The sequence below is a fragment of the Pyxicephalus adspersus genome, chromosome 7, assembly GCF_032062135.1.
Source record: "Pyxicephalus adspersus chromosome 7, UCB_Pads_2.0, whole genome shotgun sequence".
Lineage (NCBI taxonomy): Eukaryota > Metazoa > Chordata > Amphibia > Anura > Pyxicephalidae > Pyxicephalus > Pyxicephalus adspersus.
Window position 1 is genome coordinate 21,961,217 of NC_092864.1, and position 18,205 is coordinate 21,979,421.

General features: G+C 38.3%; 1 protein-coding gene across 3 annotated transcripts in view; it reads left to right on the forward strand.

The window, feature by feature from the left end:
* COG7 (component of oligomeric golgi complex 7) overlaps nt 1–18,205 on the forward strand; it is a 42,489-nt gene that overhangs the window by 10,054 nt on the left and 14,230 nt on the right. For all 3 annotated transcript variants that reach the window (XM_072417804.1, XM_072417805.1, XM_072417803.1), the window contains 6 exons: nt 3,316–3,438; nt 8,066–8,264; nt 12,879–13,006; nt 13,208–13,362; nt 14,954–15,070; nt 17,123–17,188. In XM_072417804.1, the coding sequence (XP_072273905.1) occupies nt 3,316–3,438; nt 8,066–8,264; nt 12,879–13,006; nt 13,208–13,362; nt 14,954–15,070; nt 17,123–17,188 (788 nt within the window). The remainder of the gene's footprint in view (nt 1–3,315; nt 3,439–8,065; nt 8,265–12,878; nt 13,007–13,207; nt 13,363–14,953; nt 15,071–17,122; nt 17,189–18,205) is intronic.

Below are 18,205 nucleotides of genomic sequence, written 5' to 3' on the forward strand. Positions count from 1 at the left end.
TGTGCATTACTTAGGGTGGGACTCTGCAGACTGACACCCACCCAATACTTATCCAACTGCCTCCATCATGGCTGAGAGAAATACTGTAGCAGGGTGCTGTGATATTTCCATAATGTACAGCACCCAGCATGCCAGTCCCTTCAACCACCCATGACCCGGCTCTGTTGCATAGAGAACTGCAAAGTCCCAGTAATGATATCACTGGGTGTAAAATCTGGTATACAATAAAAATGTTATGTATTTTAATTATTTAGTAAGTAAATTATTTAGTAAGTAAGGTCAGATTTGAGACATGTTGAGCTGTTTTCATCTGTATGAAATTGTGTCTACTATGTAGTTAGGAATTAAGTATGTTCTTTTTCTAAAAAAATTAATAATTTTCTAAATAGTTCTAAATAATTTTAATTATTTATTAAGTCAAGTAATTAAAATGTAAGATGAAACAATAATAAATTGTGTCATATGACTAGTACTTTGTACAGCCATTTTTGTAGCTGTCAGTTGCTACCATTATAAATGCACTGTGTGTACTTCTGCTACCTTGGGCTTATGGTACTGATAAATATCTCTTAATCATCATTATAAGTAAACAGCACTGGTTCATGCCTTGTCAGCAGTAAACACAATGGTTTCCTACATTTACATAATCATTTGAACAACCACAGGAGACTGATAAGCCGCTCTTATGTACCAGTGTAAGTCTGTGTGTTTGACAAACAGTGACACACAATGTCCTTTTGTCCCAGTAGGAAAGAGGCCCAGTCTCTGGGAGGTGTGCAGTGTCCTATAACTTCTTAGGAACAGAACATCCCGTAGCACAGGGGAACCTGGCTGACGTCCTTTTTCCCTCACTGCCAGCCTGTATATGTTTCCAATAAATGTGACCCCTTCGCTGCCAACACAGTGGGTGGGGATCATTAAAACAAATTCATGCTGTTGTAACTCTGAAATCCTTATCTGTGCTTTGCGAGCCAAGATTTCCTATAAAACACTGGGTGAATGTCCTTTCTGTGTGGTAAGAACGTGACCTACCCCAATTTGCACAGTCAGGAGTACAGCTGGGGCTTGTTATCAATGACAAAGGACATTCAAGTGTTCCAGCATTGTTCAACTGAAATAAATGTGGAATATGAAGAATTTCCCAGGCTAAAGTTCACCCAGGAAAATGAAAATTTGGAACGCATACTTATTTTCCGTATTTGTGGGTTTTCCTTCTCATGGTTCTTCTTGGCAGATGTTGAGCAATCTGGTGTTTTGGAATCATTTTCGCTCTTGGTTGAATGGGAAATTGGATATTCTTGACTGCACCCACTATACACCTCCCATCGCCTTACCGATCATGTCACCTTCTAGCATCTCCGATTTGCCTGAGCCCTCCTCCCCCTTCTTTGCTTTTGATGTACACATTTTAGGGAGGCTTTTTTACCTCCTTTTCATAGTTTGTGGCTTCCTCCCATATGCTTCTACCCAGCATTTCTTCCCTATATATGGCTTCTGCTACCACTGATTTATCCCCTGTGTACCTTTAATTCACTTATTGGCTTTGCTTGGTCTCATTTTTTGCCCCATTACTTTTGCACACTTTGTGGTATTCCTATGCCACCTGTTCAACTATGTAAGATACACAGGTCAGATGATTCTCATCCGATAATCGCCTCAGGGCTGATATTGGATGAGAATATGGCTCAGCGCTTGTCGTTCAGAGATCTGTCCTGATTGATCCACGAACCATTGTAATGGAAGTAAAGAGGAGAGAGCTCAGCGGGGTGCCGCTTCATAGTTCTCCACATCCCCTCTACATTGAGCAGAATGGTGCTGTATGGACAGCGCCCATTCAGTCTTTTGTCATTGGAAAGGATCATGCAGGATTGAACTTGTGTACACGGCCTTGGTCTTACATTCAAGAAGGCAGAGTAGCCCTAATCTAAACTGGCAGTGAGGTTGCAGTGCTTTTACCACTTTCTTATGCCAGAGAACCACTACCTCTGGGCAGACACTACATGTAGCAAGGAGCTGTACTAATACCCTTTCCAGAGCCATGCTTATAGAAAAAAACTTTATTTCTACTTTGTGTTTAGCTTCGTCAACCCATTTTGAAAATGACATGCGTTATAATTAGGTGCTTCTGACCGCTTTAGCTAATTACAATGCATCATATTGTATCATATTATTTTACAAGCTCTGAACTTAGGTGTAACTATGACATTTTTTTAACCAGCATTTAACCTTCTTGATTTATCTTTTTTTATATTAGGCCCTGCCCACATAACACAGTGAAAGTAAATATAATTATTTATTAAATTTCTTCATAAGGCATTGGTACAGAATTATAGTTGCTTAAGTATGAATTTCAATCACAATAATGAATATGGTGACTGGCCATATGGGAAGAAACTGGCATTTTACTTATCTTCTGTGTGAATTCAGTATTATGTAACCAGCGTTGTAAACACGTGAGCACTAGGTGGCAATACATAGCTTTACTTTTATTATTAATATTATTATTATTATTATTATTATTATAGGCACCATGCAGGTCTTGTAAATGTTCTTTATTTATTTTGTTGTGTATTTTTTAAGTTTTATGCTAGTGAACTTGTGTAAGGCTGCATATACACGTACATTGATTGTTGTTGGGAAGGATCTTTTACAATCCTTTCCAATGACAAAAGACTGAATGATGCATGAACTAACTCTATACATACATCGCCGTTCTGCTCAATGGAGAGGGAAGGGGGGAGATTAACGGAGCGGCACCCTGCTGCGCTCTCTCCCATTCTTTTTTTTTACGATCGTTCCTCATCTGTCATCCGGGTGACGGATGACAAGCACTGAACACATGCCAGACTCCTGTCCGTCAGTCCTGTATCAGTCCTGAGGCGATTATTGCACGAGAATCATCTGACGTGTATACTTTTGTTTTAATGTCTAATATACCCGTGGCAGATACATTAAACAATCCGCTTAGAGGACACTACATTTAATTCAATAGGAGTTATCAACTGTTTTTAAAGCAATGAATCTGACATTCATTGAAACATTTACTGGTGAAGCATCTTTCATGTGTGGCAGTGTCAGTGTCAAATGAATCCCCAACAGGGAAAGTTTCAGTAAATGTCAGATTTAAATAAATCCACAATTGTGAAAAAAACTATATATATAAAAACCAAAAACCAAACCTTGATTTATTAAATCCTTAAACCAACAGTTCATTTAGATGAGGGCAAAAACCCCTATAAAACATAATAGTAAATCTGCTAATGGATTGAAGTGAGTTCTAAGGTTCTAACTTCTCTTTTTTGTGTTTATATTTAGGTACAGTTGGTGTCTGTATGGCAGGAATTGTGTCAGAGTGAGATGCCTTTGGATCGACAGCTGACAGATTTCTATGATACTTTGCTGAGCGCATGGCACACACAGCTCCAGTGGGTGTCCCAGGTATAGTCAATACACCTGACCTAACTTCTCTGCAGTCCATAAAAATATTGCTCGCAGAGTATAGGCATTGTCTGAATGTTGTGCTGTTGTTTAAACTTTTCACCAAAAGCAGTTAAATTGCTGTCCACATTTTTTTTGCAGGTCTAACAACCCACACATCCATTTTATTTTATGTGAGCTTCGTATAAACCCAGGGGAAAATACCCCATATTCTTCATACCTTGACACACTCTTAATAGATGTCTAACAGCGGGGTTATCTCCTCCTTCTTATACACAAAAAAAAAAATTGCTTTTCATCTAAAGGCTTTTTTGCAACTAAACAAGTCGCAAATGCAGTTACCTTATGATACATAACCTTCATGATTTAAGAAAAAAAACTTCTCTGCATCCCCAAAGTAAGCTAAACGCTCCTTTTTTTTTTTTTTTTTTTTTTTTTTTTTTTTGCATCTCGGCCTCCCTTCTTTTATATTGCAGCTCACAGTGGGAGGGTTTCAGCAGCAGAGGCCGCCCTGAAAATCAGTAGTGATCATGCCATGGTCTGTCTTCCCATCCCACTAAAGTCCACACATGAGGATGATAATGCTGCTTTGAATTCAGAACAGTGCAGCAGCATTGTCATCCCACATAGAAAGCCATGGACGTATCTGTCAGGCTCAAGAGATGTTTGTGAGATGTAAGACCAAGGGCACTCCCAATTTTAGCAGAACTAAAAAAAAAATCACTTACCTTTACTTGTGAAACTTGATTCATGTACAAACCACGCCCAGTGAGTCCAACACTGTCTTGGCTTCTCTCTTCTTTCCAGGGCGCACCATTCCATCCAACTCTTCATCCTTATTTTTCTTCCTAATGTCTCCTGATCTCACACTGAGCAGGCTCTAAATGTAACTGAACATGTGGGAGATCTAACACTTGTTTTATTTTTACATTAGTGGAAAGCCCATGCCTATGTAACGCAAGAATCTAAGGATGCTGTTTATCTCCATTTTCACTCTTCAGAAGGTGACCCCCTCAAAAAAGTAAAAAATAAAAAACACATTTTATTATCATTATGTAAAAAGTCAGCCAAACTTTTACATAATTGTTGAAAATGTGATGATAGGTCCACAGCTGCTGCAGTTCGTATATTTTTAATAGAAGACAATATTGTTATGAATTATGTATGTAGAGTTTCTAATGGTCCTTGGATAGAGCATATATATAACTGATAAACGGGGAGTCAGCCTTATGGTCGCTGTTAAGACATTACAACCTCCACCATGCTTAAAGCGGAACTAAACCGGAACTAAACCTTGATCACACTGGACCTTTCCACGATCGTGTGCTTGACAGTCCTGGAATTCTTCTTCGTCCCGGCGTGGAGGAAGCACTGAGTGCCGCCATCTTTAGTCTTTCTCTGGCACTGCACAAGTGTGAGATCAGCATCTCTCTCCCTTCAGTGAAGGAAAATGCCCCCATCAACGTGACGTATCTCAGGAGGCTCTGCGCACCAATTCTGTCTTGATCGAGGTGCATTTAAAAAAATGTAAATGTAAAGTAAAAACTTTTTGTTGAGGTCTACTTTAAATTATAGTCCATCAACAAATAAAATGCCACCTAGCCCTGTTCATTTTATTCTGCTTCCCTGCTTTTTATCAGAGGCAGAAAATGAACCATATTTAGAATTTGTTGTCTAATTAAGCTTCCTAACTATAAAAAGCAATTTCCAATGAAGTTGCACATAGTGCTATAAAGTGTTATTGTAGCAAATTTGTTTGGAAATGTAGACTTCTCCATAATTCTGTGGTTAGTCCTGGGGGTAGAGGAGGCAGTTGGAAAATGTAGATTACAATACATGTGTGACTTAGCCCGTGTCACCCTTCACTGCTTCTAAACTGAGCTCAGTCATGATGTGAGCGGTTGATAAGTTTTATGACTTGTCCACTGGGCACTTGCGGTTTGAACCTCCTACTAGTACCTTGTACTAATTGATATTTCTTTTCCTTATCTGATGTAACTGCACATTCCCATGACCTATTTAAAGGCAGTGGAGTATTTATTTATTTGGACTTATATCCATTGAGATGCAGCTGTACTTTTAAGTGCCAAGTCTCACACAATCAGACAAAGCAAGTATTTTTGTGGCCTTGGCTGAGGTTGCATATCATATAAAGGTGGAATGGGGCCTTAGGCAAGGTACCAGGCTATTCCTCCTCATTGCTTCACTTAACATTAATATGCATAGCAATAGGTAGAGAGAACCCTCCCTAGCCATTGGCATTGGTATTTCCCACCCAATCAGAAACAAATTACCTGAAATTCTACCTTTCCTTTTGAAGTAGCAGGCACATGTACAACTTCGACTATATGTGCTGTGCACGTGGTTTACTGTGGAAGCATGGATATCACAACTGGGTTCCCTAGACATCCACCATACCCTAGACTCCTTCACAGGCTGCCTTATGGATGATCTATTTCTGGACTCCATTGCTAAACTATTTAGGATTAGCCTATTTGTTATACTGAGAATGACATAAATATTTTCTAAACGTTGCCTGTGCAGAACAGAATTACAATGTCTGTGCAAAGGCCTCACCCTGACCCCCTGGACTGATGTGAACAAGCACTTTATTTGCTACATTTGAAGTTAGTTTAATACACCTTAAATGCAGTCCTTACATCCATCTACATAAGCTCCTATACACTCCTGGCTTGTGCCACTCCGTCCTCCATCGCAACTGGAGCTGCAAGCTTGAAACATCACTCCATGTGACAATGCTCTTGTCTAGAAATTAACTGCTAGACATGAGCACTGTCATAAGGAGGGGCAGTTCATTCATTCCCATAGCCAGATTCCGGTCGTGTAGCTGGATGTGATGGATGAAGTGGTGACAAACGTACGTATTATACATGGTTGGGGTGAAAACCCTTTTGTAAAGACACTGTCACTATGACTGCATGACTAAGATGACAGTGTCTCTTTAGCCGTGGGCAGACAGATATCTTGCCACCTATTTTTTATAAGCAGAAAACTGGCCATCTATAGCTAATCAATCAAACAAAAAATTCAAATTATTCAAAAAGTGCTTTCATATTGACCATTTTTAATAGATATTCAAAACAATGATTAAATGAAATTTGACACAGTGGGCATTTTTTTGTATCAATGGTTACAACTGTTCTTAACCATGGTAATACAAAAATTAATTAACTGAACAAGTGGATGTCACATGCATATTTGTAGTTTTCTGCAAAGGATTTATCTGTATGTTTGTTCTACTGATTGTAAGGAACATCAAGAGAAAACCCCAAAGTGTATTCCTAGCATAGGACTAATAAAGCTAATAAGTAGGATTGCTAATCGCCTCCCCTGAACTCTGAATAGCCATAGGTAGGAACTTTACAGCAGCAAAAGATGTGAATTACTGCAATGTTTACATAAAATAATAACCCAAAGTGCTGTAAATGCCCTTGTTCTTTTTAATAGCCAAAGGGTCTAATAAAACCGACTTGTGACTTCTCCTTATTTAGCATACATTGTAAAATAAGCAAACTTTTTAACATACAAACCTAGACAGTAACAGTCTTTATGTTTACAGCGTTCTTTCATATTTTGCCTTTTACCTTTTTATGAGGTCAGGTTTGGAAGATTGAGATCTGCATTGCAGGAATGTAAGGGAGATATACATCTCTTTTGCCCTTCACACTTCAGTTCTAGAGCCATTTATATAGTGCAGGTGGCTTCCTTTACCTTGAATGCTGGATGTATATTTTACCTGTTGGCTGAGACACAGAGAGTTCATTCTGATAAGATCTTGAAAGTCATTGTAAGGCAGAATACGGGCAATTTCATACACTAATTATATGAAAGTGAAGCTGTCATTGCTTGCCAGTGGAATTAATTTATGGGATCAGGTTAGGTGGGGTCCTTAAGGCCTTACTAGGGCACAAATCATTACTTGATAAGAATGAATTTATTACTAATGTCTGTAGAGAAAAAAGAAAAGTTTTTAAAAAGAATTTAATGCATAGCTTTTATTCTTGCATCAAAATGATCATTCTGGCGAGGTCCTTTGCCATGTCTTGTGGCAGTAATAGGCAGTCCATAATACTTCACTGAATATTTCTGTTTTATTAATGTATGGGCATCATACACTGGAGCCATACTTTGAGCCTGGGTGTCCGTGACAGGTTAGAGTTACAAGAAGTGGGCTGACTGAGGACCCCGTGTAACTGGAAAAAGAAGCTCTATTTATCAGTTGAGTTTTTGATGTTTAATTCTGCAGGAAATTTTTTTTAAAAGGGGGGGATAAGTTATGCGATTCCTTAAAGCCTGTCTTTTCATATTACTTCCTCTCAAATGAGACTCCACTTGTTTCATATGGCATTCAGAAAAGCATATGGGATCTAAATTATTTTAAGTAAAATAATATAAAATTAAATTTAAAGTTTATATATGTTCTCCTGGCCAAGTATTTCAATTTGTAATGGTTCTACTCACATGCTGCAGAACATAAAAAATCTACTCCGGTAATAATAATAATAATAAATATTTGTTATTGTTCTTTAGCAGCTGAAGACATTATTGCCTGTAAGTGTTGTTAGTATGTATCATCTGCCACATCATGGTCCCATCTTTGTCACAGGTATTTAAGAAACCACATGAGGTTGTGACGGTTTTGTTGATCCAGACGCTGGGTGCCATGGTGCCGTCTATTCCTGTATGTCTCAGCACAGCCATGGAGCGGGCCAACCCGGAGCTCAAGCTCAGCACTTTGTTGGAACTGTATGAGGCCACAGGTCACTTTGCAAAGGCTTTGGAGGTGGCAATACTACCCAACATAGGTAAGTTTTCCTGACTGGCAGATATTTTCACATTTCTGTTATATTCTATTCAGTCACCAGCACTAAAAAAAACCCTGACAGCTGAAACAGGGCTGTGGCTGTGTAAATTTATCAACAGAAAACAACATACTGCTCACGTGGCTCTAGCAGCAGGTGTTGGGCACCAAAAGAAATTTGTTTCACTGCCCAGTTCAATATACACTTCTACTTGTTTTCTAAATTCAGTAAAACTTTATAGTGAAACCAAGATCACATGGAGCATGACTTGCTGACAAATTGGCCCTGATTTATTAAACCTCTCCAAGACTGGAGAGAATACACTTTCATCAATGAAGCTGGGTGATCCAGCAAACCTGGAATGAATTTCCTAAAAGTCATTAGCATTAGCATTCTGGACCAGATCCATTTCAGGTTGGCTGGATCATCCAGCTTCCCTGATGAAAGTGTATCCTCTCCAGCCTTAAGGAGCTTTAATAATTCAGGGCCATAGCCCCATCAGGAAAAAAAGAAAGGTTCAGTCAAACTTGTTGCCTTGCCCTAAATTGACCATTCATATCTCCTGACGCCCACTGATCGTTCTCCCAAGCAGACATAAGTTTGTTATTCATCAATTAATCCAATCATCATGGGGGCAGGACTGACATGAGGAACCAAAGCCCTAATCCTGAGATTAGTGACTATCATTTAGATATGAGACCATCAGAGACATAGCATGGAACAAGACATGATACATTTGTTCTAAGGGAAAGATCAACTGCAGGGAGTCTAACTTGTCCTCAGCCCTAAATTTGGCGCCAACCTTCACAGTATAGATCTACTTTAGAAACATTGGTAAACTTTATCTAGAGCTGTGTACACCCCTCTCTTGTAACCCAAATGGCTTTAATACTTTCGTATTTTCATCGTTTTCTCCATTCAGGTGGTTAAAGTGAGTTTTCATTTATTGCATCAGTGCAATTAGCCCTTTGTTTAGTTGACGTCATGCTCTGTTTCTCTTTTAAGCACTGTGTTCTTGGCTCTCTCTGTCATTAGCATAGGAAGTTGGTCTGTAGTGTTGGCTGAAGTCCACCACATAAGGTGGCAATCTTTGAGTACTTTGCTGGCACTTGGCTCTACCGCTCTTCTGTGTGAGACACTACAGCGAACATGTTCTGTGTCATTTGAGGCCACTGCTCTAATATTACCATTAGTACAAAATATTGATTTCTTGCTTAAAGATAAATTTCACCCTATGGCAGATGTCATAATAAAAGATAGAGAAATATTATATTTCTATGTATTCTATAAAATAACATTGATTATTTTACTTTTTGCTTTTACAGAATTTTAAATTATCCATGCCTCATGGGAAACACATTTAAAAGCTTTTATCTAAAACCAGTCATTTTTTTTGTCTTCCCTACAAAGGTGGGCTATTTTTTGGTTTGCATGTAACAAATTACCTTTCACAGGGAAGCTAAGGATGTCTGAAGTCTGAGCCCTTTGCAAAAATGGTATAGACTGGTTAGGGGAGATAGAGGGGTGCAAAAGTTGTTTATTTAGCTCTGTGGGTGTCTGTCACAGCACCCCAAAAAACAATCTAACTGTGGCTTATTTTCAATAGGCACTGAAGATTTTTACATTCCAATAAGAGTGGCAGTAGATAGATGGAAGTCTCAATAAAAGTAATATTTAGGAAGACAACTGCCCTTTCTTGAATACACTGGTAACCATCCCTGAAGGTCGCTAAAGGCACCTTGGTCAATGGGTAGAAGTAGCACAAGCTTAGTCATTAACTTCTAATTGGTCTCTTTAAATATGGATATCCCAGCAGGAGTTTATTTATCCCAGCAAGTCATATTAGGTTCACTACACCGCAATACCTGAGTGTGCACTGAAGTCATTCTGCTTAGAACCACTCTTAAACCCTTTTCAGAGCGATTGACAAGGGGAAAAACATACTGGTAAAAAAGAATTCAGGTGGTTGTTGGGTCATTGTGATAAACCAGTCTGAATAATAACTGCAGCTTACAAACTAGACTGTGGGTGTCTTTTGTTTTTTATAGCTTCCCACCAGTTGTCCAGACCAGCCATGAATAGAATGTTGCCCTTAAAGCACATACAAACCCTAACAAAGAACTTTTAATATGTGCATCCTGTTGGTCTGCCAAATATATCATTAAAGTTATGCAGGGTAGAAAACTTCCACCCAATCAACATTGAACCATTTCAGATCTTCAAGATGACCCCAAAAATTCAACCCCCAGGTGACCCCAAAAATTCAACCGGAGCTGCCCCTACCTCCTTTAAATTGGCATACACTTTGTAGGTCATAAGGGGACAAAAAGTAAAGTGTTCATTAGTTACTACAGAAAGCAGCCCTGTTTCCTTTTCTATTTTCTGACCATTCAAGCTCAGGACTTTGCTGACATTTTTGCCTTCAGCTCATCTTCTGCTTAAAAACGGCAATTTCTGAAGGCTTTTCCCAGACACAAGTTTGCCTGATTTACAACAAATACCTGCAGTAATTCAGTGGGTTTACACAGGTCACATTTTCAGCAGGTTTATTTTAGCAGTAGCAGATTGAACAGGTAGAGTTATTTAAACCAGCTTCAAAGGGGAAGGCTCATGAACTTTACAAGAAAGCAATGTTTTAGATAACACAGCTGTAAAATCTGCACTCATTGAAGCATGAAAAAGGACGTGAATACCCTGCATTTTTAAACTGGAAGCTAAAATGGATATAAACGTATTAATGGGCAAGTAAGCCTCGCTTATTCTGGACATGGCCATAAACGCTTTAGGAGAATCAGACACGCAGGCATGATCCCATTGCCTTCTGACAGCTGGATCTTTCTCAAGGCAAACAAAAAGAAGCCTTGGGTTCATTGGGCTCAGATACAACCTTTACACCCCTGCAGTAAGCCAGGGAGATAAGTTGCAAACTTGGCTGTTACTATACACTGTTAGACAGAAGAAGTCTAATAGGGTTGGACCATACAAGTTCAAATGGGGCAGCTTCTCATTGCCCATTGCAATCCCTATCAGTGTCAATGGTGAAATAGGGAACAAAGTTGCTGTCTTGCCCAGGGCTCTTATCTGTTGTAAGCTATCTGTCACTACCCTCGAGTATCTCTGTTGGCCTGCACATTGGCAACCATTTGTATTTAGGTTTTTGAACAGCTGAATACAGTTAACACAGTGCACTATATGATCTTCATTCTCCCTAGTGATTCTCGGCTGCCTGAAAAATACAGCCAGATTCTAAGACTTGCATTCTGATATTTGTGGAAATCATTTAGATGACTGTTAAGCTATACACTGTAACTCTGAGCTCCTTCTTTAGACAAATTAGGTTTTTTTGTGAACAGGTAACAATGTCTGTTTTTATCTGTGAATGAATAAAACTCCTTTTAATCACAGTGCAGGTCATCACAGGCTCAGACATTACTTTTCAGTAAATATGCTCCCATTTCTATTTGTTAATGTCTGAGCCTGTGCAGGGCCATCTATAGAGATATACTGAGACTTCCCTTTGTATAAGAAACCTGTTTTAATGAAGAGGGAGCTCAGAGCAATGAAGACTTCTTTTGATCTAATGACTAGTCATGGCAAACTTGTTTTGCTCTATTTTTAAGTCATCACTAATCATCATTCCTAAAGTACTGAAAAGTTTGGAAAAATCTTCCAACCTTCTAATGTTTTTTTGCACTGTGATCTCTATCTGTGCTCCAGTATATTGCATGTTGGTGGGGTTGCAGAGGGCTTGTGCATATTTAGGATAACAGAACAACTCGGTGTAAATCGCACAGAGAAGTTGCTTTGTTTTTTATCGTTTGCTGAGGGCTTAGCCAGAAGTACATTCTATGGCCCAAAGTTTGTATAGACACCTGACTGTAACACCTATAAGAACTTGTAAAATATCCCATTACAGTTCTAGGAGTATTTGGAACTTTTACAGACACAATTTTTTTGATTGTGCTTTTTGGATTTTAAAAGTTTATCTGTAGGGATTTGTGCCAATTCATTCAAAAGAGCATTTGTAGAATTATATACTGATGTTTGACAAGAAGACCTGACCAGCAATCAACCCAAATAATCCCAAAGGTGTTTAGAAGGTATGAGGTTAGGGCTCACTTCAGGTTTTTTATGTTCTTGCATGCTAAATTCCTCAAACCATGGGGCTAATTTTTTAAAGCTCTCCAATGCTAGAGAGGATACACTGTCATCAGTAAAGCTGGGTGATCCAGCAAACCTGGAATGGATTTCTTTAAAGTCATTTGCTATTTGTTGGCAAATGTTTTTAATCCTGGACCAGATCCATTCCAGGTTTGCTGGATCACCTAGCTTCACTGAAAGTGTATCCTCCCCAGCCTTGGAGAGCTTTATTAAATCAGGCCCCATGTCTATAGTTGGGCTTCAGTCATGCTGAAACATGGTCCTGAAAAGGACCTTCCCCTTAAGTGTTACTCCAAGGTTATAATTGCTTAATTGTCTAAAATGTATTTTTGTGCTGTAGCTTTAGCAGATAATTCAATTGTTTTTTTTTTAATTCATGTGTATACATATAGATAGAAACCTACCGAGCAGGTTAAGCATTTCATGATGATAACTGTATTTTCTTTTCTGTGTTAGGGGAACACAATTTGGTGAAGTTGGCAGAACTGGTAGAAGCTGTATATGGAGCCTATAAACCTTTCCAGCTTCAGTACGGTGACTTAGAGGAGTCTCATCTCCTGATACAGATCAGTGCCATTCCTTTGGTAAGAACCTCAAACCTACTCTTTTAAATGTAAAAAGTATGAGAATGCATATGTGACTGCTGTTAAGAAGATCCAAAGTCACAATCCTCAAATAAAGAATTATTAAACAGCAACTAACACAAATATTTATGTTTTTGTTTTAAAATGTGTTTTCACTTATATACATTATTTTACATCTTACTCTGGACTTTTGTGTTTTAGGAACATGGCGAGGTTCTGGACTGTGTCCAGGAGCTCTCACACTCAGTATCCCGTCTTTTCAGCCTGGCTTCAGGGGCTGTTGAGCGTTGTATCAAACTGACAGATGGTCTTGGGGTTTGCGGCCTTTTGCAGGCACTACAAGCTTTATTTAAAAAGTGAGTACACCTTTCCTTGGAACATGTTCTGTGTACATGGATTCTCCATCATTATTGTTTCTTTTTAAAAACAAGTAGTCAAGGCCCTATATTGCATTGTGAGATTCACTAGAGGAGTGTCATAGTGTTGACTAATTGTAAGGTCAAATTTTGCATAAGCAAGTATTTAGGTTTTTTAGGTATCCTGGACCACCCCTCAGAAAATGCAATTTGAATTTGGTGGCACCACTTGGCAGTGCTTAGTGTCAAACTTTAAGTTTAAATGAGCTGGGTAATGCCAGTAAAAACATCATGCTGACTAATATATCACTATGTAACTTGTTGTTAACATTGCAACTTTGCTAAATTTAGAGACTGCCCTCAATTTAACTTAAAGGGACAGTCTTCCTAAACTAATATTTCAGTAAGGGTTGAGAGGTAAACCACTTAACTTTTTCTTATAGCTCTCCAGTGTTCTCCCTAGCCCCGTTTAGCTGGGCGCACCACCCGGCACTTTTCAGTAACTACCCGGCTGTTTTTAGGTGGTTTCTGAAGAGTTGGGTTATAAAACAGGGGCTGCCACCCACCTACAATTCCTTCCCGCCAGGCTTAAAAACATTTCTGGGTTGAACACTGCTATTGACTGTTTTGGTGAGATATCCACACTTAAGCTCCTGGACTACACACCTGCTGTGGCCATTGTCAGGGGTCTTACCAGCTGCATTTAGGTGAGGTGGGACAGGAATTACTGTATATATTTGAATATAATCCAGTCTGAATATATAAGGTAGCTAGTTTTTCCTGGAAAAAAAAACAAAAATTACATTGACTCAAGTATAAACCTAGATTAGCCAGATTACCTTTACAAGGTAAAGTGTTTTTATTGAGTTGGTTATGATGGGTCATTCGCTCTTAAATGATCGATCGTGTATTGTTGTTGGATACCAATAGATAGCGCTGTTTCTTCATGTAAAGTATGTAACAAACGCCAATGTCTCAGATGGCAGGAGTTGGTTATACACTCTACATTAGGACCCAATGCTATCTAGTAGTGTGGCTAGAGTATATATGACCAGTATATATGATATGTTAAGGAGATCTCACTATTGGAGCATCCAAAAGTAAAGTTTTACATTAAAAAAATTATTTTTGAAATCAGTGTAACTCAATTATGCAATTTAAATGATTAGATTTGCTTTCCCTTTACCTAACATTAATCAAATTAATATTAAAATTTGTTACACCTATAATAAAATTTTCAACAAATATTTTATTATTTCAAAAACTTTGTGAATTTGATATTTAATGAATAAAATGCAATGGTTGTTTCACCATCATTTTGTCCCAGGCATTGTAGCAATTGTCTCCATTACAGGATGGTTGTCGTGCCAGAAAAAAATCAGGTGTGGTTAACTTATTGGGGGAAAGTTTATGCATATCATTAGCAGCATTTACTGGCATATCTATTATTCAACTAAGGCAAAACCCAGCTTTGTTTATATTGCTGGCAACCCAACAGCTTCAGGTGCCACTTGACACACAGGTGTGTAAGAAGCGTCCCGTCATTGTTTCGCTCCAGCACCTTTCTTTTGTTGTCTTCTTTCTTTCCCAGATATGTGTCAGATTTTACAAACACACTACAGTCAATAAGGAAGAAGTACAAACTGGACAATATGCCCTCTGATTCCCTATTCCTGGAAGACTGGGCGGCTTTCCAAAACTCAGTCAGGTAATGTTCATTGTTTGCGCTTTGTAGGGGATATAGTGGAAAGATTACATTCTTTCTGGATTAGGTTGTCAAATTCAAAAACAATGAATGTGAAATGAATGCTGTGGGTAAATGGCCAATTGTCGGAAGGAAAAGGAGGCTTTTAACAAATAAAATTAACTCATTTGTGTTCGGGGCTCTTGCAGATGGATCTCAACCTTGCATTACTTCCTATTCACCCCTTGTATCATATCTCTTTTTCTCTTGTATCCTATCTGCTCACCTTTTTTTATTATACCTTTTGTATCCTATCACCCCACCTCTCATATCACATCCTCTCCTATACCTGATCTCCTCATTTCTCACTTCACCTCTTTGTATCATATCCATCTGCTGCCTTTTTTCTCATCTTACCACCTCTGATATTGCCAGGACACTCATATCCTGTTTTCCCACTTCTCATAATGCCTCTCCCTTTGTACACTATATCCAAACCTCTCATATCACCCCTCCTCTTGTATCTTTTATCTATGTCTCCTCTCATATCTCCTCTACTTTTCTATGAAATTACAAGTCTTCACCTACACAACTTGGTATACTAGTAATTTTCATTTACATAAAGCACTACGAAGCATCATAATCTGACGTTTTGGGACTTCACAGGACCTTTTTCTCAAGGCAAAGTGACCTTCGTTGACAAAGGAATCCTGTGAGGTCTTTAACCCCGTGTGTGTGTGTTTTTTCAATTATGGATGAAGTAAAGGCAAAGGGTAAAAATAGTAGGGATAAAACTGTCAGATTTTTTTTTTCTGTCATTTTCACTTTGTTATGTGGGCAACAGAAAATGAGAAGATATCTTTCCAGATTGGATTAAATTCCTTTTTTGCTATTACAAGTAAATAATCATGCCATTTCTCCACACATAAGTTGTTGGTTTGCTTATTATAATTCCAAAGACTAGCCTATACCAGATCCAAAGACCATATAGTTAGAAAAAGTTTTCTTTGCAATTAAAGAACAAAGATTGATTGGCCCTGATTTATCAAAGTTCTCCAAGACTGGAGAGAATACACTTTCATCAGTGAAGCTGGGTGATCCAGAAAACCTGGGATGGATCTGGTCCAGGATTGAAACATTTGCTAACAAATAGCTAATGACTTTTAGGCAATCCATTCCAGGTTTGCTGGAATACCCAGCTTCACTGATGAAAGTGTATTCTCTCCAGCCTTGGAGAACTTTAGTAAATCAGGGTCATTGTGTATATAGAAAATAGAAGTAATGTATTACAACATCCTTTAGCATCTGTATTGCTTTATTAGCGATAAAAGCATACCTGAAATTTTACAACATAGGTGCTGTGCAATAGGCGGGTCAGATTGGGAAACATTTTGTTCAAGTAAAGATTGTGACCATTTTTAATGGGACCTGTTAATGGGAATAATGATTTCTAATGTGCTTAAAGAAAAAGCATTTTTCTTTTATGTGTTTTTTGGTTTACTTTTCTATTTTCTCTTAAAAAAACAGTTGACAATTAGCAGTGCTTAGTGGGGTCAAGTTGGAACCTGCTGTTTCTTGGCAATAGGTTTGTCAATACAGACTGGTCAGAATAGTCTGTTATCATTAAAGCTGTGTGCTGCAATTTAAAAACCACCACTTTGTTTGGAAGCCTATTCATTAAAATAGGCCTCCACAGAAATTAAGAGCATGCTTTATTTTTAAGAGTGCATTACACAGCTGCAGTGTCCCAGTAAGGTGCATTTGAGGTGCCATTGTGTATAATAGGCAACCCTGCATACAAAACGCATCTTGTACATTGCATGTAAATTCTTGTGTTAGTTCCATGCACTAGTGGAAACAAGCCCTTTATACTTGGCTCTGCAAACCTTTCTCTTCTGAAAGCAAAATAAGAAAAAAACTGACTATGGCTCGAAATCTATTATTTTTAACTTTCATTATTTAAGTAACAAGGAGTTGGGCTGCACTGTACAATAAGAATAGGTAAATTCAATAGGTAAATGCTTGTTGTATTTTTTTCCCTTCTAATTGCTTGTGTTCTCTTGTTCCCCTCTGCAGGATAATAGCTACTTGTGGAGAGCTGTTAAGACAATGTGGTGACTTTGAACAACAGCTGGCAAGTCGGTAAGCATTTATAATTCAGTCCTGATACTATGACCTAGCTAGTGTAGGTGCTGCAGGTTTACTACAATTGGCCTGACAAGCAGTTGTTCACGTGAACTCATGTTTCTATGTTTATTGTGAATCCAGACATTACCTTTCATCCAATGTTAGGTGGAGCATGGATCTCAATAAACACTAATAGTACGAGTTCCTGTGTGTTCCTTGAGCTTCCAAGGTAAAATGTTCATTATTCTATTGCCTAATCTTCTCAAAAATAAAAAGTTTGCAGGTGCTTTATAACTCTGTGCTATACATTTGTACAGACTGAACTCTTAAGACGTCTGCAGGCCTTCATATATCAATAGCAATCAGGTGCCTGGTGTCCAAAGCTGGATTTTTACTCCATGCCTTTTACCTTGTGCCATATTTGGCAGTATATATAAGAATATATGAAGACCTTTATTTGTTTTTTTAAGTGGTTCTTTATAATTTTTTTGCCCAGTGTGGCCCATAGAGGCTGCTAAACTCTCAGTACTAGTATTTACACAACCGCTAGATAATGTGCTCACCTACCTGCAACAGGTAAACAATCAATTTGGTGATATCAGTTTTCCCACTTGTACATATGCTACAATGTGGTTTTGTTTAGTCATTGTTTTTTGAGTGTTTGTGAACAGTCTTGAAATTCTAGTGCTATTCTACATGTTCCACAATGTGGTTTTGTTTAGTCAATATTGTGTCAAGTGTTTGTGAACTGTCTTGATATTCTAGTGCTTTTCACAATGCACCAGTAGCTCAGATAACATTGTTCAGGTAATTCTTTTGTGTAAGGCTCTGAAATAGTTTAACATTCTAGAAAACTTTTAACCTCTTTTTCTAAATTCTATAGTAATATATTGCTGGGGTCCTTGCATGTCATTATATATTAGAATTTTTAATGCGAGGACAGTATGCTTTTTAGGTTTTGAAGTTTGATCCTTTTTTTTCCTGCAAAATAACTCCTGTCCTTTGAGGGACTTGGGATAACTTAAACTATGA